We start from the raw sequence: 17,954 nt of genomic DNA, 5'->3' as shown, positions 1-17,954 counted from the left end.
CCAGGCAGGGACACTGCTGACCACGTTCGTCGGGTCATTGCCCTACTAGATTGGGCTCAGACTATGGGGTCTCCCCTTGGTGTGATCCTGTTGGACACCGAGAAGGCGTTCAACAGGGTCTCCTGGGGGTTCTTATGGGCAGTGCTCCGCTGGAAGGGCTTTAATTCTGATTTTATCCAGGCCATTCAGTCATTATATATCTCTCCAGTTGCAACAATCCGGATCTCAGGGCGGGAGTCAGGGCATTTTAACATCAGCAGGGGGACCAGACAAGGATGCCCCTGCTCGCCCTTTCTCTTTGCTCTTTATATTGAACCCTTTCTTAGTAAAATTTAAGAGAGCGTAGATATATCGCCGGTCAGTGTTAGGGGGGTAGAATATAAGACGTTGGCCTATGCTGACGATATTGTGATTTTAACTAGTGATGTCGGACCTGCCTTTGTAGCGTTAGAGATTCTTGCTCTACAATTTGGCTTATTATCCGGGTATAAGATAAATATCACAAAAACGCAGGTCATTCAGTCAGCTGCTCTGCCCCCCTCTGATGTTCCTGTAGTTACAGAAGCAGTGTACCTGGGGGTCAAAATCACGGCCGCAGTAGTTAAAATTCCTGACCTAAATATTCTTCCAGTGGTCAACTCTGTCAATACTAAGTGGCAGAGATTGGATCATCTGCATCTGTCACTTTACGGCCGTTGCAACGTATTAAAAATGTTGGTCTTTTCCAAAGTTTCTGTATTTGTTTAGGACTATCCCCTTGGAGTTCTCGCAAGCAACTTTGGTTAAGGCCGAGAGGATTTGTTTAAGGTTTCTCTGGGGATATCGTCAGTCACACAGAGCTGCCAAGGAGATTTGTCTTCCTAGGAATCGTGGGGGCTGGGCAGTCCCCAATCTTCTATTCTATTATTGGTCAGCCATGTTGCAACATTTTAGGCCGCTACTGTCGGGTGACAGGGCAGATGTCCCGCTCTGTAATAGGCCATCTATATATGAGATGGCCTTGGGGGAGGCGGCTAAGGGTATATTAATGCGGGTATTGGAACCCAGTTACTTTAAAAAAAGTTAGGCTCAAAGTCACTGGGACTATGTTCTCGGTTTGGCAGAAAATTCGCCAGAAATGTACTATTCCAAAGGTTAATATCTATACACCCTTCAATGCTGTAGGTGTCTTACCACCATTCTTTCAGGATCAGGTCACTTTCAGATGGCAGAGTTCGGGCTTGAAATTTATAGGTGACTTATGCTCGGGCGGGCATATGGCCTCTTTTTCCTCCTTAAAGGAAAAATGTCATATACAAACGCAAGATTATTTTAAATACCTCCAAATTAGAAGTTTTGTAGTTAAATATCATCACAATACCCCCACAATGTTTGTTAAGCTAATTTTAATTGAATTGGCTCAAAGGAGGGCCAAAATAGGCACTTTCTATCAACATCTCTTATTATGTCTTCCAGATGACCTTGATTCACAAAATGTCAAGTGGGCGTGGAAATTGGGTACGGTAGGAGTGGATTTAAGGCCTGCGTTAGAATTAGCTAGTCATGTTCTAGTTTCTTAGTTTACGAACTCAAAGTTACATGGCAATGTTCGATTTATATTATACACCGGCAAAAATTGCAAAGTGGGGTGGGCGGAAGGGAGATTGCTGCGCCAGGTGTGGTCTTCAAGAGGCCGACTCAATCCATATGTTTTATTCATGTCCAAATTTGAGGGATTTTCTCAGTGAAATTGAGGTTTTTATAAATAAGGTATTGGATATTCCGGTTGTGATTTCTCCAGAGCTGGTTATAATGGGATGTGAGTCTATTGGTACTGTTGAAAGATCTAGACATATTGTTGCCTTCCTATTTATAGTGATGGCAATGATTCGGCTATGTATCACATCCCAGTGGCTAAGTGTAGAAGCCACTACATTTTTGAACTGGAGAGCTAGGATGTTAGCTTTGTATAATTTGGAGTCCTCGGTGTATCTACTAATGGGCAGAAGAAGGCGGGAGTTGGCCTCTAAGATATGGGCCCCTTTTGAGGAATGGTCTAAGAGCTGAGAAATCTCTCTATGTTATTAACGATTTTTTTTTCTTCTTTAATGTAATATCATTTCTCTACTCAAGCTGTATACGTATGTTTATTTTGATGCCACGACCTGTTTTGTTTTCTTTGCTAAATATAGAAAATAAAGTTTAAATTACAAATGTAAGGAGCCCCTAGTACAAAGTTATGTATACATTCCTATCTAGATGATGGTCGGCAGGCCTTGTGAATCACCAATGAAAAAGGGCAGCTACGACCAATAGTACAGATGTTACATTTAAAAAATCAATCATGGATAGAGTTTCAAGGTGTTAGTAGGAGGGTAACACAATATGAAGGGACCAATTAGGGCTGATCAGTCTTTACCCTTTCGATGAAAGGACAGAGCTTTTTTAATTATCCTGGATCATCCCAGAACAAGAGGGTAGATGACATCCTCTCCACAGACATGCACCTGACTCTGAGGAAGCCGCCCCTCCTCCAGCAGCAAGCTCGTCACTGTTTGCCTTAGAGGTGTAGAAAGGCAGCAGAGGCCTCTTGGCACCTTTCATGATGGCTATGCGAGCCGTGCGACCCTCCCCCATCCCAGTATTTCTCAAATTCTCACACATGCTAAGCTGCAACAGTTGAGGCTTCCATCTCTCTCTTTGCTGAAATGCAGGCCATAGCAGGTAACAGCTGCTGCAGGTGGGAGCGAATAGGAATATTAACTGCTTCACTCTTTTATAAATAATGCTCTGCTGCCATCTAGTGGAAAACTTTAGAGGTTTTCTGCTTTTACTGAAAACCTCATATTTATGTTGTCCAGAATACACGTTCATCGGCAACATTCACTTGAAACCGAAAATCAGAAACCCTTGGTGCAGGGTACCTTGGCTAGTTTTGATGGCGCACCTGGGTGCAGCGGCGCACAGATTGGGAACCACTAAATGTAATATTCAATTTCTCCAAAACATTTTGGAACGATTTTCACAACCATATGCCACTTTGATTTTATTGTAAACTGCTTTAATTTGGGCAATGTTTGCACTATGTAAAATTGCGTAAATAAAAAACGAAAGATAAAGGCACTCTCAGGTCTTCCCTTGTTTCTAAAACAGTAACAGTATAAACTACATTCATTTTCGCCCTCACACACAGCTTCATGCATAGGAAATTAAAAGGTTTCTAAACCTATTTCGTCCTGCACTGACAGTAACGCTTACTGCTGGTACATCTAGTGACTAGGTCAGCATTCTAGAGCTCTGCACTGTACGCAGTCTGTTGTTTCTGCCTATGTGCACAGTTTACCTTTTGTCCGTCGTTTGTGTCCATAGCCTTCAGAGCGTGTAGGTTGTCTGGGCTTAGTACTGAGAAGCCCAGTTGGTAGCTGTCATCCTTTCCAAAGATGGCGGAGTCCCTGGTGAGCTGGTGCCGGGCGCAACTCAAGAGTAACTTCGGTCTGGACGTCAGCGAGGACATAGTGCAGTGAGTATTAGGTGCTCCTAGGAAAAGTACTGTCCGTGCCTCTCTGGCCTGTGTGCTAGTCTGTAAGGACAAGAGAAACAGCTCACGTACTTTAAATTTGTTGAGTGGCTCAACCTCTGACACTTGTCTCCAGACCCTCCTCTCTACACCATTCTCTGATTGTCTACAATTGACTGTTTTACATAGAAATTTTCAATTTGGAGAAATAATATTACATTTGGTGTGTGGTATAGATGATACGATTAATATTTCATTCAAGGAGAAATGCGTATCCTCTTATTATAGTTTTAATTCACTGTAAAGGCGATAGTTTCATATTCATTTTATCCACCTTGGCATGATGTACGTTGATTAGCAGAGCCTGGATTCAATTCGGCACGGGCCACCTGTAGTTTCTGCAGTGCTTAACTCAATGAGCTATTAGACCCGGTTGGCTTGTATTCTGAGAATGAGGTCTATGAAGCAAAATTGAATGCATTGATTTTTTTTATCAGAAACATATTTTCAGTGTGTGGCACTGTGCGCACAAATTAAGTTAACAGAGATTGAAACAGCAGTGGGTGTGACTTAAGGGTCCTAGGTGCCTACATATCACCGAATACACATATGGACAATGTACTCGTTTTCAGGTACTAACCCAGGCTTTCAGTGGGATGAAAAGAAGGGGAGTGGGTGAATCTCTAAAAGAGGCGTGGCCTGAGAAGTGTACCTGTCAATCTTTACCAACCAATCCCTGCTGGCACGGGCTAGGAGAATCAGTACATATTTGAAATATAGCAAGAATGAAAATACACATGTCGCAGTATGTCTCTTTTGGAACCCACGAGCAACAAGCGCGGGGTGCGTCACGAGACACACCGCTACACACCACATCCCCATAGTAATTCGGTGCCTCCATCTCCGTTTTCTTTTATGGCATCCAGATTTATCACACTATATAGTGCATATACCTAAAACAAGTTAGACCTATTGACTTTGCCAATGGTTATTTTCAGAATATGATAAATGAGTTACAACAACTGAAAATGTGAAACATTACTAAGGTCTGTGGGAGGGGTAGTGGTCTTAAGTCACTCACATTCTTCTCTTCACACCATTTTCGTCTGCAGCCCCAAGCTCTCTTAGACAGTTTTGCTCTCCACATTCTTCTTCTATCCTCCATTTGCATATCTCACACCACATCTTTCCTCTTCAGCATCCTCTTTTACTCTCTCCTGCACATACTTCCTTGCATCCCCTTCACTACTCCATCCCCACACACACACAACACACCCACTCACCTGCAAGCACAGCATTTCTTTTACTTTTGTCCTGCCAGCATTTTCAACAGCTGTGTACTTCCATCACATTCTTTCACATAGAATCCTATTTACAATTGGCAAACATGACTATTGCTCTGAGGGTTCTGGAGGTAGGCCTAGAATGCGCATGTATTTTGAACACCATTATGACCTACTGACAGACAGTGTGAGAAACAATTACTACTTTTTAATTTTTTTTATTTTCTTGAGTTTTATATAGCGCTGGCTAGACCTGGAGGTATCAGAGCGCTTTACATGAGGAGAGTTATATAGGTTACAAGTTACACATTGTTACAGAAGGTATGTCAATTATGAGTTACATCTGTTGGTTCAGGGCGAGTAGAAGGGTAAGGGGGTAATGTAAAAGGGCGACGGTAAGGTAGATTAAGTGGAGAATTGGCACAAGGAAAAACAAAGCAGGCAGGGGGAGAGAGATTCAGGGGAGAGAGGAAAGGAAAGGGTGAGGCAAGTAAAGAATGAAGGAGGGAAGAGGTGAGGGAGGGGTAGGAGATACAGCAAGGAGACGAGGAAGTAACTGTGTCTGATTTCCAGCTGGGTGGGAGACGGCTCCCCGCGGTAAATGGATCGTTCCTAGTCTTCCATTTTGTGTGATTCCCTTGTCGCGGTGGACTCTCGCAGCGGGGTCGCTGAGACTCCAGGGCAAAGATGCTGGATCCCTCCCCAACAAGGGGAGAGGAGTGCTTCGGTCATGGGCACACTTAGAAGAATGAAGGAGGGAGGAGGAGGTGGGCGGGGGTAGAAAACCCAGCGTGAACACAGTGTCCGACTTCCGGCAGGGTAGGAGACGGTTCCCAGTGCTAAGGGGATCAATCCCAGTCCTCCACTATGTGAGACTCCCTTGTCACTGTGGACTCTCTCAGAAGGTCTCTGAGACTCCAGGGCAAACAATGCTGGATCCATCCCCAACAAGGGGAGTAGGAGTGCTTTGGACAAGGTCATACTAGAGGGGGCCATTTTAGAGAGTCAGGCTGGTAGGGTTACATAGTTACATCCGTTGGTGAATGGCGTGTAGAAGGGTAAGGGGATAATGTAAAAGGGCGACGGGGAGGGAGATAGAGCGGAGCATAGGCACAAGGATAAACAAAGAAGGCAGGGGGAAAGAGATTCAGGAGAGAGAGGAATGGAATAGGGGAGGCAAGCAAAGAATGAAGGAGGGAATAGGTGGGGGAGGGGGTAGGAGACACAGCGAGGAGACCGGGAAGTCCGGGCTAGACCCAGAAGTATCAGAGCGCTTTACATGAGAATTAAGACGTGTTACAGCGTTACATCAATTACAGTTACATTGCAGTTGGATCCGTTGCTAGTGCATTCAATAAACATAGAAAAAACAAGATCGATGTAGGGAGGGAAGGGAACATAACGGGGAGATGAGGAAGAAAATAATGTCTGATGTCCAGCTGGCCCCACTGCTCACCTTTGGGGACCACACAGGGCGTAGACCAGAAATCGCCTGACGGGCGCCATTTTGATGATAGGCGACATCACCCACTATGTGATAGTGATGTGATGGAGCAGTCCAATGGAGCAGTCCAACGGAGGAGAACAATGTTCGAGGTCACCCAGATGGGTTCCGGGGGAAAGGAGGAACCGACAAAGGATGCCAAATGGCGGGTCCGGGTCCTGGGCACTGAAAGAAAATAAAGTAAACCAAAATTGTGGGGTGCATACAAACATCCAAGTCCTAAGGCCAGAATAGTTGGATCCACGGGAGGTGCAGGTAGGGGGAAGCAGCCAGGGTGTCATGGGGGGAGGCGGGCTGGAGATCATGGAGACACAAGGAAGGCTGACCGCGATCAAAGGTGCAGGGCTGCGGGGTCAGCAGTGTCGACGATCGGTTCTCTTCATCGATTAGGGGAACTCGGTCGGACCAGGGTCGCGATGTGGAGGCCACAGACCCGGAATCGAGGGAGTGGTCACCGTCAGGCAGCCGATCCCGGGGTAGCTCCCGCCAGAAAAGTAACAAAGCAAGGTTGTAGTGTGGGGCAAATCCTTAGTTTGGAAGGCGGCAAAGTAAGGCTGCAAAAATGCTGATAGATAGTTAGTGCCAAGCGATACCAAAGGGGATGAAGGACGGAGCGCTTGAGCAAATCCAACACTCACCCCCAGTCAACTGATCTGTGTTTAATCCATCATCATTCTTTAGCTCACTCCACCACCCCAGTTCAGACGACATGGCCTTATGCAAATCAGTCTGACCCTGTAAATTATGGGAACAGTCCAGCCCGAACTGCCAAGCCATGTCTACCCTGGACCGGAAACAAGCATCCTGGGACCAGTTTCGGGTTCATAACCCTCATCAGCCAGGCTATCTTGAATCCAGTGGCAAAGTGAGCAAGGGACCCACATCTGGGCATACCCTGCCAACTTAGGGCGAACAAAGCGATACCAAAGGGGATGATGGACGGAGCGCTTGAGCAAATCAAACACTCACCCCCTGTCAACTGATCTGGGTTTAATCCATCATCATTATTTAGCTCACTCCACCACCCCAGTTCAGACATGGCCATATGCAAATCAGTCTGACCCTGTGCCTCATGGGAACAGTCCAGCCCGAACTGCCAAGCCATGTCTACCCTGGACCGGAAACAAGCATCCTGGGACCGGTTTCGGGTTCATAACCCTCATCAGCCAGGCTATCTTGAATCCAGTGGCAAAGTGAGCAAGGGACCCACGTCTGGGCATACCCTGCCAACTTAGGGCGAACAAAGCGATACCAAAGGGGATGATGGACGGAGCACTTGAGCAAATCAAACACTCACCCCCAGTCAACTGATCTGGGTTTAATCCATCATCATTCTTTAGCTCACTCCACCACCCCAGTTCAGACATGGCCATATGCAAATCAGTCTGACCCTGTGCCTCATGGGAACAGTCCAGCCCGAACTTGCAAGCCATGTCTACCCTGGACCGGAATCAAGCATCCTGGGACCGGTTTCGGGTTCATAACCCTCATCAGCCAGGCTATCTTGAATCCAGTGGCAAAGTGAGCAAGGGACCCACGTCTGGGCATACGCTGCCAACTTAGGGCGAACAAACTGATCTGGGTTTAATCTGAACTGGGGTGGTGGAGTGAACTAAAGAATGGTGATGGATTAAACCCAGATCAGTTGACTGGGGGTGAGTGTTTGATTTGCTCAAGCGCTCTGTCCATCATCCCCTTTGGTATCGCTTTGTTCGCCCTAAGTTGGCAGGGTATGCTCAGACGTGGGTCCCTTGCTCACTTAGCCACTGGATTCAATATAGCCTGGCTGATGAGGGTTATGAACCCGAAACCGGTCCCAGGATGCTTGTTTCCGGTCCAGGGAAGACATGGCTTGGCAGTTCGGGCTGGACTGTTCCCATGAGGCACAGGGTCAGACTGATTTGCATATGGCCAGGTCTAAACTGGGGTGGTGGAGTGAGCTAAAGAATGGTGATGGATTAAACCCAGATCAGTTGACTGGGGGTGAGTGTTTGATTTGCTCAATCTCTCCGTCCATCATCCCCTTTGGTACAGATAGTTAGTGCCGTCAGTCGAGCTTCGGGCCGAATAGCAGGGCAGCAAAGCAAGGCTGCAAAATGGCATTGCAATCCAAAACTTTCATCTTCAACCTCAGAGGTCTGAATCATGGTCTATAATAAATGCTCAAGCACAGACACTTAGCTCGTTTCACAGTACAAGAGTAATATGCTGCATGAAAAAAAATTGTGAAATTATATGTTGTATGGAATTACAAGTAAGTCATGTGAAATTGTATGTCATGGTGTTTGAATATAAAATGGGGGGAGGTCGTGTCGAGGTAATTCAGAATGTTGGAGGTCAGACAGAGTGGTGCTGGTAGTGGAAGAACGCACTTCGCTTTTCTCACCAGTGGGCCGTGTTTATGACACTTTAAATAAACCCTTATTTATTTACCAGCGCCGAGTGTTGGTCTTAGTGTCGGCCTACTGTGAGGGAATATCTGAGATGGGCAGTTGAGGCTTTTATTTGTGTTGTCATCTGTACCGTTTGCTACTTTTATGGTGGCTGTGGTGGTTTGTTACAGAGAATCTCTACATGTTTACGACAGCTTGAAGGTACTGCGATACTTTTATTAACTTTATTGGCTGCTGCACGGTGTGGTTCAAGTCACCGACATCCAGAAGTTTGCATGTGTGAATTGGTCGTTTACAGGTGTTAAGCTCAAGACCACCAACGGTTGTGAGTATGGCTGTCTTGCAAGTGGAATTCTACAGGAGAAGGTGTGTAGCTGTATAAAAATCCTGAGTGACTGCAGTGTTTAACGGGTATTAGCGTCATTACATACTTGGATGTGACGGCCATCTTGGGTCGAGTCCGTAACGGGTATTGTACATGTGGAAGCGTCATCAGAAGGACGTCAGACTTGGCGGCCTTCCTATGTTTACTAAATTGCATTGGAAGTTTCGTCATCTTATGTGAGGGCGAAATTCCTCCAGATATTGGATACGTACAGTTTTAAGTTGTACGTCACATTGTCAGTGATTTGCAGACTCGTAAGGAAGTCAGCGTTGTTGGAACTGTGTTCGTTTTTGATCAAAGATGCATTTTTGGCAACAGCGCTGACTGCCCTTCAAGAAGGAGGAGGTGCAGCAAGTGGAACACATGTGGACATTTCCAAAGTTAATGTAGGAGTATGAAGTCTGGGACTGGTGTGAGTGTGAGCACAATAAGTGATGTTACTGACAATTTTGAGAATATGATTCTCACTTTAAATGATTCTTGTGTATCTTTTGTTGTGAATATGATTGGGGCAAGTTTCAAAGCACCATTGGGGAAAGTCCATATTGGGGAAGTTGTGCTGTAGGTCATGGCAGATTCAGGCTCATCGATTACTATAGTGTCTGAACTTAATTTAAAAAAAGAATGGGGAAGTGTTTTTACAAACTTTATGTTGCGGTTAATGGCAAAGACATCATTGGATGGTTCGATTTAGGGAAGCTTGGAATAATGTTGTGTCCAAGGACTGATTCTCCCATTGTTCTGAGGGACTTGACATTGAATCATTCTGACATTCAGCCATCAAAAGTATATAAGATCATAGCTAAACATGCTGATGTGTTTTTGAACAAGGTAGGACAAGTGAAAAAGGATTAAAATTAAACAAAGGTGCTATGCCTGTTCAGCACAAAGTAAGGATGGTACCATTAGGTGAATTTTCAACAACGTAGAGAACATCCTGATGCTTTGTGTGCATAAGGAATTATTGATACCACTTTTAGTTCGGGGTAGGTGTCTGCCATAGTTATCGCTTTACAAAAATGGAAATTTACAGCTGGGTGTTGACTTGAGGTCTCTTGACAAGAATATTGTGATTGACAGTCATCCACTGCCTAGAATTCAAGAGCTGCTTACAGTTGTCAATGGTGCCAAATATTTTTCGATAATTGACCTCAAGTCATCGTATCACCAGGTAACTGTGGATGACTCTTCAAAGGACTTAACAGCTTTTGTAACCCAGTTTGGGGTTTATAGATTTTTACGTATGTTGTTTGGCCAGCCTTGGCGGCCAGTGTTTTTCCAAAAATTGATTGATGTATTATTTCAAGGCATAAAGGGGGTGCAGGCATTCCAGGACGGCATTCTCATTTTTGCCAAAACCAGTGAGGAGCATTATCAGTTGTTGGAGGCAGTACTTAGGACACTCGAGGTCAGGGGCATGATGGTTAGCAAAGAAAAATGCACGTTTTGTGTTGGGGAGATTGACTATTTAGGTGATAAGATTAAGTGAAGGTATTTTTCCCCAAGAAGACTTGGTTAGGGTACTTAATAATGCCATCAAACCGTATGAAAAGGGCTCATTGAGTTCCTTTTTAGGACTCGGAGAGTACTAAGCAAGGATCGTACAAAGCTACGCTATTGTTGTTCAGCCGTAAAGGAGACGTTTTTAGTAAGATGTTTTCTTTGAGTGGACGGAGGAACATGATGATGCCTTCGAGAAGGTTAATAGATTAATTGCGCAGGCTCCTGCTCTTAATACTTTTGACCCAAATGGAGCATCATATGTAACGGTGGATGCTAGTTCTATTGGTGTGGGGGCTGTTTTCAGTCGGCTGGTTGACGGCAAAGAGAGAGTAATTTCTTTTATCTCTAGTGCAGTGAGAGAGGTGGAGCAGCACTACTACAGTACTATAGAGGAGGCTGTGTAGGCCTGTGTTTGGGCTGTGGAGAAACAAAAAACCTTTTTGTGGGGGTAAACAATTTGTATTGATCACAGATCTTAAACCGTTGGGTTACATGATGGACGAAGTAAGGTCAGGGAAAGCTTGTTTGAGGCTTATTCGGCTCAATTCTGAGATACAACACATAGCCGGTGGAAACGAGCATTGTTGCTAATTGTCAAGGTTACCACCTGAAGATGTGAAGGAGCAAGCAGTACTTGATCAGCATGAGTGTGTTGTGAATATTTTGAGCAAGTGCAATGGGGCCTTTTCGGAAGCTGAATAGATAAAAAATGTCTGAAGAGGATGAAAATGTGGTGAAGTCAAACATTTTGTGGTGAATGGTTGGCCACCTATCAGAAACCTTGAATTGGTGCAACAGAATTTTTCTCAGGTGGCCAGTGAATTGTGTTTAGAGAATGACAGTTTACTTAGGCATTACATATTTTTTCCACCTGTTGGTTTTAGAAGAAAACTCACTGATTTGGCTCATGTTAGACATCCTAGTGTGACAAGCACTAAAAACTACTTAAACATCATTATTAGTGGCCAGGCATGGATCTTATTGTCGAAAGGTTTGTTAATGCAAGCTGGGGTTGTGTGCGTTCTGACAAACATTGGAAGGTGACTTGTGATCCCGCTTATTTGCAGAAGTATCCACATAGACCCTCGGAAAAGATATTGATTGTTTTTTCAGGTCCTTATGATGTGCTGGAGGAGAAAATCAATTTTTGTTAGTTCTCTGACAATTTTTTCACAGTGGATTTATCACACGTTTGTAGAAAATCCCAATACTGATGTAGTGATTAAGTTTCTTGAAGAAGTCTTCCAAGTTGAAGGCTTTCCAAAAGTGCTTATGTCCCACAATGGAGTACAATTCATATCATCTAAGATGGTACAGTTTTTTACTAAGTGTGAAATCATGCAGAAAGCGCGCCTATGTATTGTCCTAAGGTCAATAATCAAGCGGAAAGGGCAAACAGATTTGTTAAAAATTGAATACAATCTGCTTTAAGTAACAATAGAAATGTTTTTGATTTCTTGAAAGAAAAATTGTGGTGGTATCATAACACACCGCATTCTGTGACTAGTGTGTCTCCTTATTTTTTAATGAGAGGTAGAGACAGTCATACTTTGTTGACTCCTTATTTTGAGAATTCCAGAGTCAACAAAAATTTGGAATAATAATCCACATTTGTAAAGCGCGAACAATCACCCGTAAGGGTCTCTAGGCGCTGGGGGCCGCCAGGAAGATTAAGCAAGCTATTGCCCAGAGTCACATGGTGCTTGGTTAATCTGCCGCCGGTGCCGGGGATCGAACCGTGATCCCCAGATTCCGAAGTCAGTCGCCCTGGCCGCGGCGCCTTTGATGTTAGAGGGAACTTGAATGAAGTGCAAGTTATGGGAAATAAATATCGTGAAAGTCAGACATAAAATGATCTGTGCAGGCGATTTGGTGTGGATTGTTAAACCTGGTTTGCATCGTAAGGGTATTTCAAAGTTTTGTGAACCTGTTCAGGCTGAGAAGGCAAAAGTGCAGTTCTGTTGCAGAAAAAATGATGGTGGATCAAGAGCTCCTCCACTGTGGTTTTTAATCGTGGGCAAGAAAAATTGTTTGGTGAGATGGATGAAGATAATTAATTTTTTGATAGTTGTAAAGAGTTGTTGATGCATGAGCTGGAAAGTCAGTCTCAGAAGAATTCTAGTGTACAAGAGTCATGTCCAGAATTATCTGGTATGCTGGAGGATCTAACTCAGGAGGATGGTAGCACAAAAGGTTCATATCAAGACTTATCTGGTTTGGATGTGCACTGCCAGGAAATTATTTCCTCCTCTGATCAAGAAGCATGTGACACAGATGTGTTGGTTGATGCTTCACAGACAAAAAGGGTGGTCAAATTGCCCAAGAAGTTAGAAGATTATATATTAGAATACATTTATGTATCTTTTTTCTGTCACTGCTTTGTGTATTTATGTTCTTGTTTCTTATTGCTGCAATTTTTCATTTTGCTTTCGCTCTAAAAATATTTTAAAAAGGACATGTATGGAATTACAAGTAGATCATGCAGATTTGTATGTATGTCATGTTATTTGAATATACAATGAAGGATTGTCATGTTGAGGTAAGGTAGAATGTTGGAGGTCAGAGGTAGTGGTGTTGGTAGTGGAAGGATGCACTTCCCTTTTGTCACCAGTGGGCCGTGTTTATGACATTTTAAATAAACCCTTGTTTATTTGCCACAACCTGTATCTCCTCATCATTTCATTATAGATCATGTAAAAAGCAAACACTCATAGGGAATGTTAGATTAATTAAAGTATGTGAAACAAATACAGGAACTACATTGCTGATATGGATTGTCTTAACAGGTTTTACAGTCATTGTTCAGAAGTCAATCAGTGTTTTTCCCTGTAAAGCCATGGGCATGAATATAGGTTCCAATCGCAATCCGTTTCAAGTTCCGCTTCTGCTTTCAGCTTGGTCTGAGAACTGGAGGGACCTGCTCAACTTAAGCCCAGCCCCACCTTCTCCGCACCCAAAAATATCATGTATGGTCCCTTCAGTCAGTTCTGGCTTTTTAGGCAACAACATGCTTCATTAAGAGACATAAAGTCTAAAGAAACTGGGCCTAGGATGAAGGTGTCACCAATGACATGGTGTTACATGTCCACTATGTGACCGAAAAAAATCTGGACAACTTGTCAGCTTTATGTATACACACCTTGGATTATGAGCCAGTTTTTCAGAAACATCCCAAGAATGCAAGTTATTGTGTATAACTATACTAATAACTGCGTCAAGAATACGTGTTATATTTGATATTTTTTTAATATAGATAAACTGTATTGATTTTTATGGATATGACACAGACAGTACCCATCATAAGGAATCCTTTTATAAGGTTTCAACATCCCATCATCCCCCAGCAACTCCCAAATAGACAACAAAAGCATTACTGCTCATGTGAGAATTACAAATGTATCTCATAGAAATAGATGCAGGGTAACACCAAGTTCTCGCCTAGAAAATCTAAAGTTGGCATTAAAATCCTGTAAGATCATAGAACTCAACAGCATCTTAGATAAAACGGTAAAAGGAAAAATAAAAGGGGCACAATTCTAAGTGTGCGTATCTCCCAAGTCAATATATAACAGTGTAACCTGCTTTAGTGTTTGCCTGTACAATACATAAATAATAAGGCGCTACAATCAAGCTCCGATGGCCCCTCAGTCTGGTTACCGTTGCCCATATCTGTTGCCTCCACAAACTCGTATATCTGTATGAAAAGACACTGACCATGCAGTCAAGTTTCCGGGATCAGGCACTATCATTTACTCGCATAGTGTGGATAACATAGACGACCAGGCCATCAGATCATCCTCAAGTTTTTCCTCCTTACGTACATGGCGCATCAACTCCTCCTTCACAGTCGCCCACTCATAGACATCATTCAACCTTGCCACTGAGATGGGGGGGGGGGGGTCTGGGACTAAGCCATGCTATAGCAATGCGACTTTTTGCCAAACCCAGCCCCAGAAGGTCACATTTTCTGCTTAATTTCCTTGACACAGAGGACGGGAGCAATCCCAGTAATACTTGCTTGATCTCCAACGGGCCATTCCATCCCGTAACTACCTTAAGCCGAGCAACAATGGTCTGCCAGTAAGAGGTCGGGAGGGATAAGACCACACCATATGGAGAAAGTCTTCCACTGGGACCCCACAATGTGTGCAGCCATCTGGGCGGGCACCGTAAATGGCATGCAGCGCCCGCAGAGTGAGATTAGTCTCATGTACGAAATTGTATTGTAGGAGCTTCATACACACATTGGGGCTGATGTTCTGGACTTCCTCATGGACCTTCACCCTCTCCCTGGCTGACAAGTGTTCCCCTAAGAGAGTCTCCCATTCGGTTTGTATATTGAGTTCTGCTCGCGGCAAGTCTTTCCAAAGAGCCTGATCGAGATGGGATAATATTTGGCATCCTTGGGCCATTTCCAGCATGACCATTAGAGTGCTGAACTTAGTTGGCTCTTCAGGAAATTATGGGCACACCTCCCTATCTGTACTGGTGATTTTCATATATTGAAGCTATTGTCCAGTTCCTAAAGAGAAATAAGTCATCCCCTCCTTCCATGTGATAAAACGCTGCTCAACATATAGGTCTCTCATAAGGTTACAGCCCTCGTCTCTCCTTCGCTGCACCAACATGGACTCCTCTGTGCTCAAGAAGGGCCAATCACCCACAAAGGCATATCTGGTGCATACTGTACCTGCTGGATAACCCGCTGGACGACTCCCTCCTACACGGGCTCTGCCTGTCATATAATATAAGAAAACGATGATGGGACGCGGAGACCAGACATCAGGATGGTCAGCAAAGGCTTCCCTCCATGAGTACCCAGTAGGAGCCGTTTTTTCCAGTTGTCGACCTCATCCACCCAATGGACCGCGTGCAGCAGCTGAGCTGCCATATAATATAGTTCTTGATGAGGCGCCTATCCCTTTCACTACCCTTCTAATATTAAGATCTAGATATGTTGGGCCGTTTGAGCAAGTGAACTCCCAGATAGCGGTCATCAGATGTTACCCAAGGAAACTCCACCCTGGGCAACTAGTCTTACGGTATTCTGACCAGTCTCCCCAGGGGAAACGGTTTGGATTTATCAGGACTAATACAGAGCCCGACATGTCCCCAAACGAATCCATAACCCTTAGCAAAAGGGGTGCGGAATAGGTTGGTTGCTGGATATAGACTGTCATCGGCAAAGGTCTCTGCCAATGGCTCCATGGTGATTGCAAACGAGTGGTCACAGGGGGCATCCCTGTCGGGTGCCCCTATGCAAACGAAATGGCTCGGAGATTACCCTCTCTTGAGCGCACCCTGGAATAGGGCACACAGTAGAGCAAGCAGACCCACCGGATAAAGTCGGGGCCCAGCCCTATTTTCCGAAGCACCTGCCATAAATAAGACCAATTTACAAAGTCGAAGGCTTGCTCTATATCAAGGAGCGCTAGGGCAAAATTGCCAGTCAAGAGCTGTGGAGCATGCCAAACATGGGTCAGTCGCTCTAGGTTATGAACCATACTACGCCTTGAAATGAACCTCACTGATCCGAATGGACGAGGCGGGGCAAGAGAGGAAGGAGACGCACTGCCAATACACTACTTAGAATCTTCATATCTATATTGAGGAGCAATATCTGTCTATACGAGGAAGCAAAATTAGGGTCTTTGCCTGGTTTCAGTATCATGACCACGAGAGCCTCCCGCATAGCGGCCGGCAAGGAACTTTTATCGAGGGCTTCACTATAAACCTCCAGCAGCCTGTCAGCCACCATGTCCGCAAATGTATGATAAAATTCCGCAGTCAGTCCGACACTTCCTGGGGTTTTTGTGGGTTTCAGGTGTCAGCTCGCCGAAAGGATCTCCTCTTTAGCAATTGGAGCATCCAGAGCCTCCACCGTCTCCAGATCAAGGCACAGAAGCTCAGTGGCCACCAGAAACTTCTGCATATCATTTGGGAGGTGGAGCATTTGTTCTGTGTATACCTTACTAAGAAAGGCATAGAAATACCCCATGAATCGCGCTTAGCGTATGTATGAGTTCCCCTGTATTTGTATGCACTTGCAGTACTGGGGACTCGGGAGCCTCATTCCGGACCAACCGCACCATCAGAGCACCTGTCCTATCTCCCTCCATATGCAGTCACTGCCGGAAAGCAGTATAAGTATGCCTCTCCAACCTGCGCCAGTCCTCCATTAGCGCCTCTCGTTGTTTGCACTACTCCGGCAATCTATGGGTGGCCTCCAATTTACCCAGTTTGTGTTCTTGAACACGGATGTCACGTTCCATCTGTCAATGGAACCTGTATGATATTTTTATGCATCTCCCTCTTAATACGACCTTCATGGCTCAGCACTTGGGGGTGGAAAAGCCTCAACAGTTAAGGGGTTAAGGACACTGAGACAAGGATTATCCCCACCATTTCATGTAATGTCACTTAACGATCATAATAATAATGTATTGTTATTAGATGTGAACATTTATGGGTATAGTTGTATCTTTTTCCCATCCCTGATTTGGCTGGTGATATGATCACCAGTTGTGAACATTTCTAGAACTGGTAATATGTATGTGTTTGCTTTTAGGAAATGACATGAAGTAAGTTCAAGCTGGGGACGGTTAATTCTACCTCGCAGCAAAGGAAGGAAGTGATGACATCACAGAGACTTTCATAGATATAGAGGAAAGTGATTGATGTTTGAGACCTATTTTATAGTTTGAACTTATGGGTCTTATAGTTTTTCTTTTTTCTGAACTGAGATAAAAAAGAGCTAGATGGCCATGAAGAACCCCACCACCGCAACCTCTTTATCTGGGAATGCTGGAAGTGTGTTGGATGGAGTTATTCCATCGTGTGCAGCTTCTCCTGTGCTCTTGGGCCAGTGTGTATTAAACTTCATCAGGCTATATTCTCTGTAAGTGCATGTCTGGTTGTCTGTAGGACCAAATAGACATAAAGCCTCCTTGCCCTTGACGAAAATCAACATGTCTTGGGCATCTGGTTATATAAATCCCTCATTCCAAATTTTGATACCCATCCACAGTTGTGCACAGCTTTCCATACTACATACGATCTGAGGGTGATGACATCCTTTTTGTAAGCTTTTAAAAACTTGACATTTTCACCACAAAATAATTCTTGTATGGTTCTGTCGGCATCAAATACAAATGGCCTGACGAGTGGGGGTTGTGGATGTTGAAGGGAACAGAATTAGCAAGGAAGGCCTTTGAGGGGAGAAGCAATATGGAAAAGTTATATGTTAGTTATGGAGAATGTCAAGATATTCAGACTTTTTCTAGTCTTATTGTACTTTTAATATATGTCGGAAAAAGAAAATACATGAACTGAGGGTCACTGTACCAGGAGGTGATCAGATACACCTATTAAGTATAGATTTACGTAGTTG

At 44.4% G+C, this 17,954-nt stretch overlaps 1 protein-coding gene across 1 annotated transcript in view; it reads left to right on the top strand.

Annotated features, from left to right (window-relative positions):
- The first annotated feature begins 3,351 nt into the window (after window positions 1-3,351).
- The window catches only part of TRIP4 (thyroid hormone receptor interactor 4), a 461,936-nt gene continuing 447,333 nt past the window's right edge, over window positions 3,352-17,954 (top strand). The window contains exon 1 of the mRNA XM_085643987.1: window positions 3,352-3,499. Within this exon, the coding sequence (XP_085500113.1) occupies window positions 3,420-3,499 (80 nt within the window). The 5' untranslated portion in view covers window positions 3,352-3,419. The remainder of the gene's footprint in view (window positions 3,500-17,954) is intronic.

The sequence above is a fragment of the Triturus cristatus genome, chromosome 3_1 (genome assembly GCF_964204655.1).
Source record: "Triturus cristatus chromosome 3_1, aTriCri1.1, whole genome shotgun sequence".
Lineage (NCBI taxonomy): Eukaryota > Metazoa > Chordata > Amphibia > Caudata > Salamandridae > Triturus > Triturus cristatus.
This window is presented reverse-complemented; position numbering and strand designations above follow the sequence as displayed.